Below are 18,057 nucleotides of genomic sequence, written 5' to 3'. Positions count from 1 at the left end.
GGGTGCTATTGTTAATCTTTTTTTTTTAGCCAAGTAATATTTAAGAGAGCGAAGCCTTTATAAATTGCTACTGGGATGGGTGGGAAAATGCACATGTTTTGACTTGGTTCTCTGAGAATGCTGATTAAGTAATGGAAGAGTGAACAAAGGCAAACTTGTTTCAGTCACTGTTTCCTGACTTTTTGATCCCTCTTGTAGGAGAAGTAGTGTTGGAAAATCTAGCAAATTCATTCTGGAGAATGTAGGAAAATTTGTAGCACTTTTCATCTTGCCCTTTGGAGCAGAATCAGAGAGAATTTGAGGCTGTAACTAAATACTGTCACTAAAAAGGGTGTTGCTTATAATGGTGTTCCTGTGTTGCGTTGGTCTTTCTTTCCCTGATAATGCATCACTTACCCCTTTTGTGACACCCCCCCCCCCATTGTGTGCATTTCCTTGTTCACATTCCATATTGTTACCAGCTGCTGGCTTGAAAATAGAGTGCAATGCAGGGAGGAGAAGGAAACACCTGACATTTCTCCCCCCCCCCCAAAAAAAGCATTGTATTACATGCAATGTTTAGTTCTTGCTTGAATGTAAATGAACACATTTCTTCACTGGTACTGTTCATATAACTGTGCTGCTGACAAGCAACTCTATTTGAGTCAGAAGAGGCTGTGCAGGTTGTGGATCAGAGTCTGGATGCAGTGGAGGGATGAATGAAGGCCAATATGCTGATGCTGAATTGTAACAAGATGGAGGCTTGGTGGTTCCTTTGACTGGGAAATGGAGAGAAAGCATGTTTTTTATGGTGTTGTATTCCCCCTTAAGCAGTGGCTTTGTATTCTACGTGTACTCTTTGAACCATTTGTAGCGATGGAGCAACTCCTCTATGAAAAAAGGTTGCAGCGGTTTGCGCTTTTTAATTTAGAGAAAAGGCGCATAAGAGATGACAAGCTAGAACTTTATAAAATGATGTATGGTGGGGAAAGAGCCCCTCCACCCAATAACACTAGAAATCCTGAATATTCAGTGAAGGCGAGTGTTGGAAGATTCTGAAGAACGTCCTTCACGCAGCGGATTGTTAAATCATGGAACTCTCTCCCACATGAGGCAGTTTTGGCCATCAACCTGACTGGCTTTAAAAGTGGATTAGAGAAATTTGTGGAGGAGAGGGTTATTGATGGCTACTAACCATGATGGCTATGCTCTGCCTCCACATAAGGGGCAATGCATCTGAACGCCAGTGACTGGAAAACACAGGAAGATTTAGTGTTCTTGGGCTTGTATCCTGCTTATGGGTTTCCCACAGGCATCTGGTTGGCCACTGTGAGAACAGGATGCTGGACTAGACGGCCCATTGTCCTGATCCAACAGGCTCTTCTCACATTCTTGTGACCATTTTGACAGGGCAGAATCCTTTCTTCCCTGTTCCTTACCCTTGTTTTGATTTCAGCGTGACAGGTGAAAGGCATGTTTCTGTTTCAAAACAAGTTCCCAAAGAGATTTCTCCACCCACGCTGAGCCTGATCCAGGGATGGCAGCTGTTTGCCTGCTTATCTTCAGGGTGCAGTGATTTATGCAGTTAGCATCTCATAGCGCATTTCACCAGTTTGCCGGGCAGGGGTGTGATGAGGACTCGAGAGGCTTTCTGTCCCTCCCTCAATGGACGATCAGAAATTCTTTCCCCCTCTGGAAACAGATGAGCTGGACAGTGAGAGGCTGATAGCATGAGTCAACCATGAGATGGCATTCACATAATTCGGGAATACTGCACATGAAACTTGACTGCTGGACATTCTAACCTTGTTGCTAGGATCTTTTTTTCCCTTTCCCCTGAAACATCTTTATGCATACAGAGATAATCAGGGTGATTGCCAAAAAGATGGACAAACAGCTTCTGTTCAGATTGGCAGTCGAATGTTATATGATACTCCTAGCCATTAGGATCTGCAGCAACATGTTCTGTTCTCTTTGGTGCTAGGCAAACTTGTCTGCAGCTTGTTGGATATCACATGCCCGTTGTAATCTACTTCAGGAAAGTGAAGGGTTTACATAACCCTGAAAGGGAACTTTACTTGGTTGACTCCCAGAAGACTGAAACTCTCAGTTAAGGAAACTGAGATCGGGACAGTGTTGCAACAGCTGATTTGATTTGGCTCATGACATGTATTCCAAAATTTTCAGGGGTTTGATCTACAAATGGAATGCAGTTTGTGGAGCAACATCTCTCTCTGCTAATTAATCCATTGGAGTGCAGTTGTCAAGTTGCGTTGCTGCTTACAGGCAGGGATTTGCAACTGTCAGCTACATGGAATCATCATATTTGATAAATCTTCATGGGCGACTGTGGATGCCTTATTTTGTTTATTAATTTACATGTGTGTCAAGGTGACTTGCAAACATTTAACAAAAACAGCCGAAAGACAGTTTCTAAAAATGTAACAGAAAATAACTGGCAATAAATAGGTGTTTATTTTCTATTGTTTTTAAATCCTAAGACAGAAACCTTCTCATCCAGCTGGAAAAGCTTGTTAAAATGAAATGTCTTCAATTGTTTCCGGAAAGTACAAATAGTGGTCGCTTGTCATATCTCAACAGGCACCTTGATATTTTTTTTAAAAAAATTTGCTTTCATAATTGCATCCAATTTGGAATGCAAGTTGTAGATGTGGGAATTGACATTTGGATATGTAAATCCTTGGGTTGTTTCACCAGATGTCCAAGGGCTCTGTTCTTTCAATGTAGGCTAACATTTCCTTATATAGAAGCATCTGGAAGCTGGCCAGTACTGGAAGCAAAACAAACCACTTGCCCTCACTGGAAAATTGGTAACTCAGTATGTGGTAAAACAATTCATCAGTTTCTGCCCAGACGTCTGCACACTCCTATCCTATTTTGTAGCACACTTTCAAGTCCAGCTGAACTGTCCTTAAGAAAGAAAGGGTCTGGGTTGGTTTATACTTTTCTCTAATCAAAAAACACTGTTTTGATTTTCAAAGCACTTAATTTAAATATTGTCAAGTGTGTCTTTTTATAAAATTTGGTTATTTGTGTTGGTACAGGTATGCATTCACTTGTGCATTAAACCATTGAGATAGTTGAAGCACGTGATATAGCTGGGAAGGGCCAAACTAGATGTAACTCTAATTGTGTACAGGCATACATATGTGTAAATAGCAGCTGTAGCAGAGCCTGAATAGCATTGAGGTAACATGGGTGGGGAGGAAAAGTTTAACCCTTTCCCTACCATAGTCCCAATGAAAATCCCTTTCCTCAAAGCTGCTTCTGCACTTTCCTCCTAACGCAAATAGCCACTTGGGTTTTTTACCCTGCTTGGAACCAAGGTAGGGGAGAAAGGGTTAAACTCTCCCCACCCCCCACAAGCACCCTGCAGCCCTGATGCTGCTTTAAGTCCCTGTGGCTGCTATTTTGTATTTTAAAGCACATGCCAATTGCCTTCATGCATCAAATTGTTGCATCAAATTTGGCTATAAACACTGCTACTCTGGGACTGGTTAGTGCCTGAATGGGAGAATGAATGAATCCTATGTGTACTCCTTGACTTCTAACACAGAAGAAACATGGGATATAAATTATGCAGTTACTACTACTATAGCATTGACTGTATCATAAATTTAAAATATAACATTAAGACTAATAATTGTATTTATCATTGGAATTCAGATTTTGAATGAAAACAAAACATGGTACTAATCTAGAATGTTCAAAATGGACAAATGTTTCTCAATCCTCATATCTATCTGGTTCTTAATTATAGATGTGGATGCCACCTGCAGTGACTTTGATTTTGGAACAGCCTTGCATATTGCTGCCTTCAACTTGTGTACAGGAGCTGTAAAGCGTTTATTGGAACATGGAGCCAACCCGGCCTTTAGGGTGAGGTTTTGATTTGCAACCAATTTTGGTTCATCTGACTATATTTAACTCCCTCTTACAGGGAGATTGTCAAAATGTATTTTTCTCTAGTTAGATATTGACAAGTGAAAACTGCTTTTTATTTTTTTTTGCATGGGGGGGGGGGACAAATACTCTTATCTCTCACTCCATTTTAGGCTTGAACATATATTAGTCTTCAGGAAGAATTCAGATTCCTAGATGCCAGAATTGACTTTTTCTGAGCTGCACGACCAATTGCCTTGTATTTTTAAGTTTCCTGTGCTTTAGACGTTTAGCCGGAAAACAATTTAACTCCTGACCGCGGGTTATTTAATACCCAATTATCAATGTCACAGCTCTGTTTTTGAATCCTGTTCATCCTGTATCTCATTATCATAATCAAACTTGTTCATATTCTGCTTTTCCAGTTAATGCTCCAAGTAGCTTATATTGTAAGCTGCCCCTGTGATTCCCAGATAAAGGGTGGTATAGAAATTTAATAAATAATAATTATTATATGTCAGAAAAGCAGTTAATCAATATATAGACACATCAAAGCTAGTAATAAATATATCAAACACATTACATAAATTTTGGTTGATATCTGGCATTGAATTATGCAAGTGGAAGAAATGGGAATTCCTCTCCCCGCACCTGGGTGCTCCCCCATGTGCTCTGCAAATCTCTTCTGGAGGGTTGCCCAAACATCTGCAGCAGATTTGGAAGCTGCAGAGGAGAAAGGAAGGAGAAATCCTTTGCAAGTGGAAGTCCGTTCTTCTGTGAACAGACACAACTGGAAGTTACCTGCAGTATTTTATACCTATATTAGGTATAAAATACCTAATAAAATAAGAAAATGTTCACATTAACATTCCCTTAAGCACCTAAATCCACTCCCTTACTACTACGTGTTTTGTTCTACAGAATGACAAGGGACAGACTCCAGCAGATGTGGTTCCTGACCCGGTGGACATGCCACTAGAGATGGCAGATGCAGCAGCCAGTGCTAAAGAAATTAAGCAGATGCTCTTAGATGCAGTGCCTCTGTCTTGTGACATTTCCAAGGCCCTGCTTCCAAACTATGATAATGTCACTGGCAAAGATATGCTTGGATCCCTTGGCCTGAAGCTTGGAGATCGGGTTGTCATTGCAGGACAGAAGGTATGTCTAAAAACAAGCTGCAGAAGGGAAGCAGTACGATGGGTATGAGGAAGGGCCTACTGTAGATAGCAGTACTGGCATGGTATGTATCTATAGGGGGAAGCTTCCTAAGCTTTTCACTCTTGCAAAAAGGTTCAGTAGCAAAGGGTTCTGCAGGTTTTAACTCAGGGGTCTTATTCAGCTTGTTGGGTATATTGTCCTGATTATATCTTGGCCCACAGTTATTGCTCTTCACAGTTGATTCTGTTGTAACTCAGCCATACACACACACACACACACACACACACACATATATATGTTATACATATATATAACACATTTATTTTAGTGCCAGTAAGATTCACAGTAATTCTGTGCAAGTGGGATTTTTAGATGATGACAAACCCTGCTTCTGCTCTGAAATGTAATAACGTATAAAGTCATTTCCACAGCTGTCTAAGCAAACAGGAAATGAAAGCTGTACATAAAGCTTTGTTTCCACTGTGAATCTTTTCCACACATGATGCAGGAGGAAAAATCAACACTGGTTAGTGAAGTCTTCATTTGATTCTGGAAAAGTTTCTCAGCCATTTGCTGTAATGAGCCAGTGGAGATTAGTTTTTAAAGGGCATTCATAACTCTGCATCCCGTGGATAGGTCAGAGGATCACACCCACATATAAAAGTCATAAGCCTTGCCTACACAAGGGAGATGCAGCTGTTCTGTGTCCTAAAACCAATCAACACAACACTCTGTCGGAGTGACTTACTGGGGCTTTCAAAAAGTTGTTTTCCCACATTGTTGCTCATGTAAAACTGAAGAACCCTTTGCATTGGAAGAACAATTTTACAGACTATATGGATCTACCCTTGCTAGCAGAAACTTCCTGAAATTCATTTAAATGACTAATACTGGAATATGGGAATCTGCAAGTTACAAGTGCAATTGGTTTATTACCTTTTAATATAAAAAATGGAGTGGAATGTCCTGTGTGATTTTGCTCTTGAGGCACTTGTGATTTGTTGGAAAATACCTGTGTTGTATAACTGCTCCGGTTCATATTTCCAACAAATGAGTAAAAGACAGATTAATTCTTAGCCTCTCAATAAGTTAACTACTTTCAGAGTAGCACAGTTAGTTTTTCTTGGAGGAAAATAAATCTTTAGCTTTTTACTAATTAAGAGTGTTACATTTCTGATCATTTGTAAGTGGGTTTTTTATAGTTGATGGAATTTTTGTAAAATAACTAATAAATGTTCAGAAATCTCTGGTTTGTGTATTACATTCTTTACAAGTATGCTTAATTTAGCAGGAAGTTTGAATGAGCAAGGACTACATTTGGGAAGCTGGGTATCTCTACATCTTAGACTCTGGATGTTAAAACATTGTAAGCATCCATCTCTACATAGAATCAGAGTTCAAGGGGTCTTAAAGGCCATTTGGTCTGTGACCTGCTCAGTATAGGTGTATCCCCAATAAATTGCTGCCTAGCCTGTGCTTGAAGTCCTTCTGTGACAGAGAATCCACCATCCTCTTGATAACTGGTTCCACTGTTGAGCTGTTCTTACAAATGTTAAACCAAAAACCTACCCTCCTGTGATGCAAGCCTGTTGGAATAGCAGCAGACAAGTCTTTGCTGTGTTCAAATATCTGAAGGGTTGTCTCTTAGAAGAGTGCTTGTGTTGGGGTGGGTCAGATCCATGACATAAAAAATACTGCACTTGAACTCTTCCCCTCCCCCAGATACCTGTATTGTCTTCACACTGCTGCTCCTTTTTTCTTTTTAAAATAACCCATTACAAAGGTTGATGCATACTTTTTTACTCCCTCCCCTCTTAGGTTGGCACATTAAGATTTTGTGGCACAACAGAGTTTGCCAGTGGACAGTGGGCTGGCATAGAATTGGATGAACCTGAAGGAAAAAACAATGGAAGTGTTGGCAAAGTACAGTACTTCAAGTGTGCACCAAAACATGGTATAACTTTTTTTTTATTTGAGATGCATTGCCTTGCAGATGCTTTAATGGAATGCCTTTTTACTTGGCCACATATATATCATGTTAAGCAGTTTCCCCCACTTGCTGGATGTTTCTCTGATTGGAAATTGGACTTTTGGGCTTAAAATAAAATGCATGGTTCCTGTCAACAATTTTCAACAACAATAGTTTTGCTAAGTTGTTAGTTATCAGTAGTGTCCCCTTCTTTGCTTGCCATAGAGATAGTAATTTAGATGGATGTTTGCTGTGGATGTTACTAGTGATAATGTAAGCAGTATACTCTATCCCTCTGTTAGCTGTGATAGCCCTATTTCTTAAGAAAGATAATTGAAGGCTATAGTTAGGAAAGATGGCAGCGATGGCAAAATGGCTAGGACACAAGTCGTGAGGCCAGTTCTCATCTTAGTCGCAAGCTTGTTTGTGCAAAAGCTTAAGTATTCATTTTAGTGTGCTTCAACTCCTATCCACAAGAGGAAAGTAGAATACTTGAAGCAGCATTTAAGACTGCCTACAAAAGTGTCAGGTACTTGGCCGTTATTTAAATACTTGAACAGTCATAAATACTTGAATAAGGTTATCAAGGAGTAGCTGAGCTCTGCAGTTAATATCTTATATTTCTCTTGTGTGTCTTCTCTGCCAGGCATCTTTGCACCTCTCTCTAAAATAAGTAAAGCTTCAGAACACAAAAAGAATGCAAAGGTTTCTTCCTCGCGACCTTCTCCCACTGTCAAGTCCAAGAAAATTGATGTAACACATATAACGTCCAAAGTGAATTCAGGTAAGCATGATAGCATTAACGCCAAAGAACATATTAGGAAGATGACCTATTTTTCGGTCCAAAATCACTACCCATTGTTTGTAGGCAAGTGCTGTGTTGTGTCAGAGGCTAAATAATTAAAAATTGTATAATATTTGGTAGGTTTAGGTAAGATCAGGGATAAACTTGCTTTCCCAAGATGGTTTTTAAGATCTTTTCCACATGTTGTTGTTTTGAGTGTGTGTATTGTGGTACTTGTTTTACTTTTGGAAACCGCCTTGAAATCTAGTTACACTTACCTTTGTATCTGCAAGCCCGTTGATGTACCTGGGCTCCTGTGCTGAGGAAGAGTCAGCCCTAGCCCCCCACCTGCTGGAGCAAATAGGACTTGCAGATGAGGAGGAGATGCAACTGCGCTGGCCTCTGCGGATTTGAGAAGGCAGGAATTGTGACTCCTCCCCTGAAGTACCAGCAGCATCTTTTGTTGTGGTGGGCTCTTGTTTGTGAGCTGCGAAATCCTTTATAGATCATGTCCTCATAGAACATAGACAGCTGCCTTATACCAAGTCAAATGTTTGGACATGTGGCTTAGTGCTGTCTGCACTATCAGTGGCCTTCCATTGTTCCAGGTAGGAGTCTTGGAGTTGCTATGGACTCAGTTGGTGTGCATTGCATGTGCTTCACTCACTGAGCTAGGATCCCATCCTTCTCATATGTTTCTGTACACCCTCTTCTGTTTTGATATTCTGTTAGTGGTGCAGATTTTAAAAGATTTTTTTAAAACATTTAAATTGTGGATTCCTCAACCTCTCACCACCTGTTCAACACTGTCCTTTAAAATTTCCATAAAACCTGTCCCCTCTTACAAAGACTTTGGCTCTAGGACTCTAATAGTTAAGCCTGTCCATATCTCAGGAGGTGGGGGGGTTTGTAGTTATTTTGCTTGATGGGGAAACTGTTCCCCACCTAACCTTGACTCAGTAGAGCCACTGGTGAGAGAGACTGTTCTAATAGATGTGGGAACTAAGCATAGCTTTTAAAAATACTGTTTTTTCCTGTTGATAATCTTTTTAAAAGGAATGACATGGTTTGGGGCATTGGGTTAAATTTTAAAATTCAAATTCTCTGAGTAATGGCTGTTTTGTCAGATTTTCTTCTGGAAAAGTATTCATAAATTGATATGTAAACATGTTTGTTCTTGCTCGTCATGCTGGTCTTATTGAGGCAGGTCTGATAAACATCTAATAATAGAGTACATTCATGAATTAGTACAAAAAGCAGCTCAGCTGCCAGATGAAGCCAATAGATAGGCATTTAGTTGATAAATAATAAATTTCTGCCCTTTATGTTTTCTGCCAGAAAAATCAGCTGCAGACTTGTTCTCTGATATTAGTAGCATGTCTATCAATGTGGAATAGAAGACCCATGGAACATTACTAAGGCTGTTTACTATTTTCCATGCATAGATTATGAGGGATGCTACTGTTCTGACATAGGCTATTCTCTTAGATTCTATTGTAAAATACTTCTATAGGTAAATGTATTCAAAAGTGCTTCAAAAATTGTTGGTGCTAGTACAAATAAATTTGGGGGCATAACTTTATGTGATATTGGAAATCTGTGATTAGAATACCTTTGTGATTGAATAAATAGTAGTCATGCTGTTTTGGGGTATTTTCACATCCTTTGGTCTCATGAGTCTGGCATGTCAGCTTTTCAGCTAGGGCTGTTGTCCATGCTCTGGAGGTACCTTGTTTCCATGTTCAAGCCCAAGGCAGTGTGCCCTCGCATGACTATTTCCATACATGCTGATGTCAGGAGGAATGTTAAAAGTTCTTTAGGAGCAATTGGTGGAGTAGACAGGTGCTTTGTTCCAAGTAAAGCAAGTTGAGGACCGGGTTGTAGGTCTGTTTTGTATATTAAACTGAATACTTTAAATTCCAAAACCCAAAATGGGTAAAGAGATTCGCAAAACCACCACATATGTATGTAATATCCAGTCTCCCCACATGCTTTCCAATAGGTTGATGTTGCTCCTGGTATCATGTGGGATATTTGCACATACATAGCATTTTAAAGAAGTTCTGTAACCCTATTGATGGGTGATAAAAAAACTAAATAAAAAAAATAGCAATTAAGTACTTTTTTCAATCCTGTGCTGAAAAGGGGCAAGAAATAAGAAAGACACCTTAGTTCTGAATATTCATGTTTGTTCAGATTGTTATTGTTTAAATCAGGTCTGCTGAGCCCACAGTCCACATCTGGCCCACAAAACAGTTTCTAGTAGCTTAATAGCCCACTGCCCAAAATAGGCACTACTTCTTCCCATAGAAAAGTGCCTCTTCTCCCTCTGGTGCAGTACCATTTGAGTCAATGCCTTCTGAGTTTCCGTTAGAGGTTTTCTCAAAGTCTGATGCCTGAGATCGCTTAACTGGGAATGAACTTGGGAATCTTCTCATCCATTCAAGGCATAAGTTGTACCACTGAGCTTTTCATTATTTTGTCTTCTTGTGGGGAAAATAAGACTTGGTATTCGTGTTTTACTCATAGGTGTAAAAGGATGAGGGAAATCTCTTGATACGACTCACAAATTTTGTAGTAGTAGTTGGATTTTTAGGTGATCTTGTTCTGCTGCCTGTTTGCTCTCTGGAAGGTAGAAGAAGTATTACTAGACTACGATGGTTTCATTGATTTGGTTTGGCTCACAGGCTTATCTGCACTGAAAAAAGACAGCACCCCAGATTCCACATTTTTGGGCAGCAAAGAAGGAATGAAAACTCCACCTGGTAAAGAAGGTATGCGTTCTTTAGATATTTTTGGCTTCTGTACTTGGCGTGACTTAAGAGAAATTCCATAACAGTCTCTCCCAAAGAGAACCGTAGAACTATGCCACTTAAAACTATTTTGTTCCTGTATTCTGGCTCCATAAAGCCCTGTGATCACTTCACTAAGGTCTTATCCACACTTACCTTTCCTCCACTCTTTCTAGGCATGGCCTGTAATTTAAACTTCCATGTCCGAGTGCCCCCTCCCTCTGGAGCTTTAACAGAATAAACCCCAAAATCAGTGCAAACGTCAATCTGCGCAAAACCCCGAGTTGACATTTGCTCTGATCCAGCTTTGGAGAGTGAGTTTTCACAGAGAAAGCTCTGGCAGGGGTGGGGAGCCTGCTCTGCCTGGAAAAAGCGGGGCAAAAAGTAAATGTGGATCAACCCTAACAAGGAGGAATGTGGTGCATGTATGGGGTGTAGGGAATGGAATAGAGCAGAACTGGGGGGGGGGGGAGCTCAACTCCTTTGATGCTTAGTCCCTCTCTGCTGGCCACCCTTCCAGGTCACATCTCTAGATGCTGCATCCCACAGACCGCATTGCCACTTCAATCAGTTGCATTCCTTAACATGGGAGTCTCATTGTTATTGGCCGGAAGGGGATTTTTATAATGAACATGTGCAATCCTTCTTTGCAAGTTGCACTGCTTATGGCAATCTTGATAGGCCTTGCAAAATTCAAGGGCTCCCCCCCCCCGCCCCCATATGATAGCCATGGACACGCTAAGGTCACACATTGTAAGATGCTGTAGCAATTTAGGAGCTCTTTGTGATGTCATGATACAGGTCCACGCTAAAGCTTAGTACATGCAGCTGCCCCCCCCCCAACTCTCAGAGTTTCCAATACAGGTAAAAGGCTGCAATCCAACCTCCTCCCCTCCGCTGCTGTGGCTTTGCAGAGCAATAGCTCCACTGTCGCACCTGCAGCCCTGCAGCACGTGATAGATGGAGTCAAAGATGTTTGGGGCTACGCCATCCTGGAGCTGGTGCAGTGATTGGATCTGATGCCTTCATGTGATAAGCAGTGAGACAGGCTTGGGGTCAGACTCAGGCCAGGCTGGATCAGTCCTTCTGTGCGGCTGGAGCAGCCCATTTCAGGGGCCTTCCAATGGCTGTGACCTGCCAGCATCCCACCAGCAGCACTCCCACTTGCAGGTTTGGTGGGTGGAGGGGAAGGGCAGCACGGACGGAGTGAGGCTTGTGCTGGCTGGTGGGAGGCCAGCTTAGATGGGAGATCTGAGCAGAGCGATATCTTCACCCAATCCAGCCCTCTCCCTCCCCTGCCAGCCTGGCACAAGGGGGATTTCGACTGCTCTGTTGCCAAGATATCCAGTTTCATGGTTGAGATACACCAAGGGTCAAGATCTTAACTTAGAATAGGGCAGGAGAGGAAGCTATATGAAGAGAAAAGCTAGAGATAAATCTCTTTAGGCAGCTTGAACATCAAGATTTCACAAATTGAAATGAAAGTGATTTACCTCCCAATCTTATTTTATAGACTGGATTTTAATATTAATACGGTGCATAATAGCATGCAGTAGGCACTAATCCACGCACTTCATAATTCACCCGCAAAATGTCACACTCCCTGTTTCTCATCAAAGATTTAATAGATTGGCTATCAAAAGCAAAAGGCTGATGTCTTTTATTACTTGAGGCGGCATTATTTTTACAATTATGCTCGCTGCTTACAAGTATTACACAATATTAAAGTGGGTTTGAAAGACTGTTAAGTGGTGTCCATCATGAAAAGTTAGCTTTATGCAGATGGTTTCTTTTCTTCTCTTACTTGGGTGAATGACATCTTTGACATCTCCTGTCTTGTATGCATCTTTTTCTTTATTTTGTGTGTCTGAATAATTATTTGGTTTCTTCTTCTTTTTTTTTAGAAAAAGCAACTTCCCTTGGATCCAACAGCTCTTCCTCTTCCACTACATCTTTAGACAGCAAGCAGAATTGCTCAAAGAAGTGGAATACTGCAAGGAAAAATAAGAAGGAAGACTTGAAAAGCCATTCTGCTGCAACGAAAGGTATGCTTTCTCCACAGTTGCTTTTTAAATAGTAATGTGAAGACAGTGGTGGCACTAAGAGGTCCATTTCCTTTAAGTGTAAATCTGGGCTTTTCTTTCTGCAGCTATTAAGATAAAAACAAGTCATCTGCAGACTTCTAGATGAGTTTTTTGTAGTTGGAATATGGGTGGGATTACAAGGCTGAATTAACCATTTTGGTAAGTGCCACCTTGTGAACAGCATGAACAGGTCCTGTTGTGGCCAGATCTTCCTAATGTGGAAACTGCCTCTCCTGTTCATGCATCATCACATGGTGGTAGGAGAGTCCGTGTTCCTACCTGTATGTGTTTTCATACCTCGAGGATACTCAGATACTTGCCACTCATAAAACTACTATGATGTGACTTTCTATAGTACTTATTTGAGTAGGCTAACACCTTTCATACAGTTCTTAAGGTGTGTGTATAGACATGCCTAAAAATGAGAAGTGAAGCTGCTGTGGAAGTGGACCTGAAGTGTTTAGGTCAGATATAGACCTCTCTCCAGCATTCAGCTTAGGGGAAGCCACCTCTACCACTTGTCAGAAGAAACCAGCTGTACACAGCACTGATTGGCTAGCATTTGTGTCAGTAAGAACTGCCTCTCACAACTATCCCTGGAATACTTTTTCAACTTTTAGAAACACTGGCCTGATTTTCTATAATAGAAAGTGCTGAATGAACTTTTCAATACCCATATATGTGGCATTTTAAACAGTTGGTTAGAAAGGTAGACAGCCCAGCTCAACCACTGAGTGTGAGTGAAAAATGCACACTTGAGAGTAAGCCCCATTTAATTCAGTGGGACTTATTTCTAAGTAAACCTGCATATGTTTGGCTGTCTATTAATTAAAAATCCAAAGCAAGTGCATCTGTCATTTGCAGTGGGAAGCTGAATTCACCCTGCAGGAGAAAAAAAAATGCATCATCTTCTTGATTTGAAGTAATGTCTATACTTGGCCGTGAGTACTCCATGTAGCTTTCTAAATTATTATTCAGTCTTCCCTTGTATTATACTAAAATTAATTTAGAGACTCCTTTTCCAAGATGCTAGCTTTTTGTGGCTTCATGAATTAACCCCACAAGTGAAAGAAGGAAATAAATTTCCCATTGCAAATGGGAGCAGAGATCTGATTCCCATAGCCTGCTACAATTTTGCTCCTAGTTCTTAGTTTCTAAAACTTTTTGGGTATGCCCATCTTGATTCCATATAATTTGTGTATTTTAACTTAGCCTGAAGACCGCATAGGCATATTTGATTAGCTCTCTGGACTTGCTGCTGAGATCTTCTTTAGTTTTATTTGAGGCACCGACTATATTGGTTCAATACAAATAAATATTAATGGTCCTTTTCTCTTACATTATTCAAATATCTTCTCCATTTCCTTAAATCTGGTTGAACAGGAAGAAACAACACTTTTCCATCTTCAAGAAGAAATCCTTTTGATGAAGGGGAGATTCAGATTGGCGACAGAGTACTGGTGGTAGGACAGAGAACTGGAATAGTTAGATTTTATGGGACAACTAAGTTTGCACCAGGTAAGCTTTCTGCGTGAACATTTAGGGCAAATCTAGGATTGCCTAGTATATTTTAGATCTGTGACTGAAGCTAATACTTTTGTCAGAGAAAATAAAGCATTTAATTTGTTTCCTGGGCTTCATTTTTCAGAAGAATTCACATTATAGCTTCCAGTAAGAAACAATGTAAAATGTTAGTTAAATACTATAAAATACCAATTCAAAACAAATAAAGTGAACAATCCATGTAAAATAAAATCGGAAAGCAGATTCTAGTAAACAGAGATGCCAGAGATGAAGTTGGAATTTGAACCTGGAACCATCTGCATGCAAAGCATTGCTGAGCTATGTGTCCTTTCAAAAGCAGTTGTGTTGGCATTATAAAAGTATCAGCCAGCATAAAACCAAAGATTTCATTTTTTGCTGAAGAAGTCTGACCTCTGATAACTACATACACAAATTCAACTGCATTTGTTCAGCCCCCTCAGTCAAGTGTATAGTGCTTGCAGATAAATAATCTGAGTAATTTCAAAACTGTACTTTAGTATGCAAGGAGCAGGAAGCATAAGTGATCTGCACTTCCTGTTTTGGATATTTCCATGCTGAACTACCAGTCAACAGATGGTGCAAAGCTCATTAACTATTGTATGCGACTCTAAAAACGGAACACATTTTACTTGTCCACAGGGCATTTAGGGACTATTAAACTTTGCCTCTGCACACTGCACACACACACACGCACACACACACACCAATTATCACCCTGAACTTGCTTGGATTCGGGGGGTGTATGTGGCATTTATAGTTTATTCAGAACTGAAAACAATTATCCAAATAGCACCACTATTTGACACTGGGATTATAGGTATAGTGCTTATTTTGGTGTGTGAGACTTACCTTTACTACGTATGGTGCTTATTCTGTTAAAATAAATGGTATGGGTGGCTGGGGAGGGAGGAATCTATCTCAGAAAACCTCTGATGTGTGTTTTGACCTCAGGGAAAGCTTGCTCTTTTGCAGAAAAACTCCTCCCTGTAGCATCTTACTTCAGATGACAGCTTTCAGTAGTGAGCCAAGGCATATTTAGTTGCATAAGTGTTGCTGCTGATAAACTGGCAGAGAATCTGTCGCTATTTCTTTTGAAGGCAGGAAGAAAACAACTCTTCCCCAGCCGAGCCTTTTAAATGCATGATGGAGTTCTGGCTGCTTCAGCTTGTAATTAGCATTGCCCTTAAAAACTGCACCCTAAGCGCCAAATGACTTGAATTTTAATGTTGAGTCTTAATGGAGTTGGATAGCATGAGAAATAGGGCATTATGGAACTTTCTTCAGAATTAGCAAATGCAACACAGACTGTAGTGTTTAAATGAAAGTGTTGCTGTCTGATGACTTTCTCGGTGCCCTGTGAGGAAATAACTTTTCAAGAAAGCTCCATCAAACAATTTATTTGCTTCTTGCAGTGCACACTAGAAGGTTCTTATATCTTGGAAGACAAGTGAATGAAAGCAGCAGCAGTTCAAAGTATTGCTTGCACACTTTTGGATCAGGACGAAGAAGGCAGCCTTGACCGTGTACATTTAGAGACCCACAGTTCTGAAAGCTTTATTGCACTGTCTTACTTGGATGCACGGGACGTGGGTGGTGCTGTGGGTTAAACCACAGAGCCTAGGACTTGCTGATCAGAAGGTCAGCGGTTCAAATCCCCGCGACGGGGTGAGCTCCCGTTGCTCGGTCCCTGCTCCTGCCAACCTAGCAGTTCAAAAGCACGTCAAAGTGCAAGTAGATCAATAGGTACCACTCCAGCAGGAAGGTAAACGGCGTTTCCATGCGCTGCTCTGGTTCGCCAGAAGCAGCTTAGTCATGCTGGCCACATGACCCGGAAGCTGTACGCCGGCTTCCTTGGCCAATAAAGTGAGATGAGCGCCGCAACCCCAGAGTCGGTCACGACTGGACCTAATGGTCAGGGGTCCCTTTACCTTTACCTTACTTGGTTGCACAACACTTTAGAAGCCTCTCCTTCTCTGCTTTCCTTGCCTTTCTAAAATCTTTATATAGAGGAATGAGATTAAGTACTACTTCAAAAGTTGAAGCAAGATTTGGAGAGAATGCTTATTCATCTTGATCACTTCTTCAAGCTGATCTATTTAAGAGGCGTTCTTTTTTCTCTGCTCTCAATTCCTACTTCTTATTTGCTAATTGTAGATTTAAATTTGCCAAGAGCAGAATGCTTCTTTGGCATACAGGTAGATAGCTGTAGTGAGCAACAGCAAAACTGGAAAGAGTGCATCTTTGCCCTACCCGTGACTCTCTTAAAACATCTGGTTTTGCAGGGGTTTGGTGTGGAATAGAACTGGACAAACCTCATGGCAAGAATGATGGTTCAGTTGCAGGAATGCAGTACTTCAGCTGCCTCCCCAGATATGGTGTCTTTGCACCACCATCGAGAGTGCAGAGGTAAGTGCAGAGTTCATGACAGCGGGACAAAACGGGTTTGGCTTCACAGTTTGACCCAGACTACTTCCATCCATTTGGAGGGAAACCCAGAGGAGTGCCAGCACAAGTCTGCTACCAAATTATAGATCATCTCTGTTCTTTGACTAGATTAGTTGAGGGGAGCAATCTGTCTTTGGAAGGCAAAACAACATATATGCAAAGGAGATTAGATGAGAGCACACAGGCCAGAGGAAATAGGAAGTTGAATTACAGCAGGTGATGTGTGGGGAGTGTCCTGGAGATTGTGAAGTGGAAAGAAAATGAGCTGGAAGCTGATGGGGAGAAGCATAGAAGAGTGGCGCGATCGTAGCAGAAGAAATGGAAGGAGACTTTGGCAGTGCATTCTAAATTTCCAGAGCAGGGAATGGAACAAAGGGAGAAACAATACTAAATAAGAATTGGACTGTTCTTTTTCTTCTTCTTCACCGCCTTGAGAGAGAGAAGTGTTAAACATATTATTTCATTTGCAGGCTAGTGGGATCGCTAGACTCCCTCACAGATGTTTCATCAAGTAAAATGAATCATTCTCTCCCCGGTAAGAATTTGACAAGTACCTGATTTCATTGCTTCATATTACCTGTGCAAATTGCAGCAACTGTAGCTACTTGGGGATGGTGAGAGTGAAATGGGAAGGCCTCAGGGCAGGAGCTTTTTCCATTTCTCTCTTCCCTCCCATTTCACCTTGTTTTTCTTTAAAGTCTGTAACCCCTCCTTTTTGAAACAAACACAAAATGACATTTTAAAAGGCATTTTATTATTATTTTCAATATTCCTGCTCGGTTCTCAGAACTTCCTAGTGTGATTGCAAGGGGTTGCACTAGGTGGTCCTTAGGATCCTTTCCAATGCCAAAATTCTATGATCTTTCTCAGTGAAATATGGGCATAACCTTGCCTACCTGTTGTGTGGTTTTACTGCTGTGTTAAGTTGCCTTTGTTTCCTAAGACCCAGGCTCTGGGGCTGACTTGGCAAGATTTTGAGCTAGTCATTCTAGACACACCTCGGCAATGCTGTGCAGTGTCCATTACTTTCAGTGGGACAGATCACAGCTGAATGGAGCCTGAGAAAACAGCACTGTAAAAAAGGAACTGAATAAATGGGTGTTGAGGAAAGGTGAAAGACTTTGATTTTTGTGTGCTCTATGGATATTGAGGGGAAATAGGCTTAGATATTTATATATGTATGCCACTTAATAGACTGAATTGAAGTTTGTTTTTCTTATCATGTTCAGGTTTCCGACGAAGTTTTAGCACAACCTCTGCGTCTTCCCAAAAGGAATTAAACAGGAGAAACTCCTTTGTCAAGTGAGTGGCTCTTAGAAAAGGGAATACATGTGTTGTCTGCTATGATTAGATGAATTCAGCACTCTTTTTGTCTCTGGAGGCATGCATCTTAGTGAT

At 40.9% G+C, this 18,057-nt stretch overlaps 1 protein-coding gene across 2 annotated transcripts in view; it reads left to right on the top strand.

The window, feature by feature from the left end:
- CLIP4 (CAP-Gly domain containing linker protein family member 4) overlaps nt 1-18,057 on the top strand; it is a 38,361-nt gene that overhangs the window by 16,736 nt on the left and 3,568 nt on the right. For both annotated transcript variants that reach the window (XR_013836868.1, XM_079969248.1), the window contains exons 6-15: nt 3,761-3,879; nt 4,804-5,040; nt 6,859-6,994; nt 7,656-7,793; nt 10,481-10,567; nt 12,490-12,630; nt 14,053-14,187; nt 16,497-16,620; nt 17,130-17,194; nt 17,889-17,961. Coding sequence is in view for 1 of the 2 variants with exons in the window: in XM_079969248.1 (XP_079825374.1) it covers nt 3,761-3,879; nt 4,804-5,040; nt 6,859-6,994; nt 7,656-7,793; nt 10,481-10,567; nt 12,490-12,630; nt 14,053-14,187; nt 16,497-16,620; nt 17,130-17,194; nt 17,889-17,961 (1,255 nt within the window). In the remaining variant the exon portion in view is untranslated. The remainder of the gene's footprint in view (nt 1-3,760; nt 3,880-4,803; nt 5,041-6,858; nt 6,995-7,655; nt 7,794-10,480; nt 10,568-12,489; nt 12,631-14,052; nt 14,188-16,496; nt 16,621-17,129; nt 17,195-17,888; nt 17,962-18,057) is intronic.

Source organism: Podarcis cretensis (genome assembly GCF_951804945.1).
Source record: "Podarcis cretensis genome assembly, chromosome: 3".
NCBI lineage: Eukaryota > Metazoa > Chordata > Lepidosauria > Squamata > Lacertidae > Podarcis > Podarcis cretensis.
The sequence above is the reverse complement of the archived record's forward strand: the minus strand, read 5'-3'. Positions and strand labels throughout refer to the sequence as shown.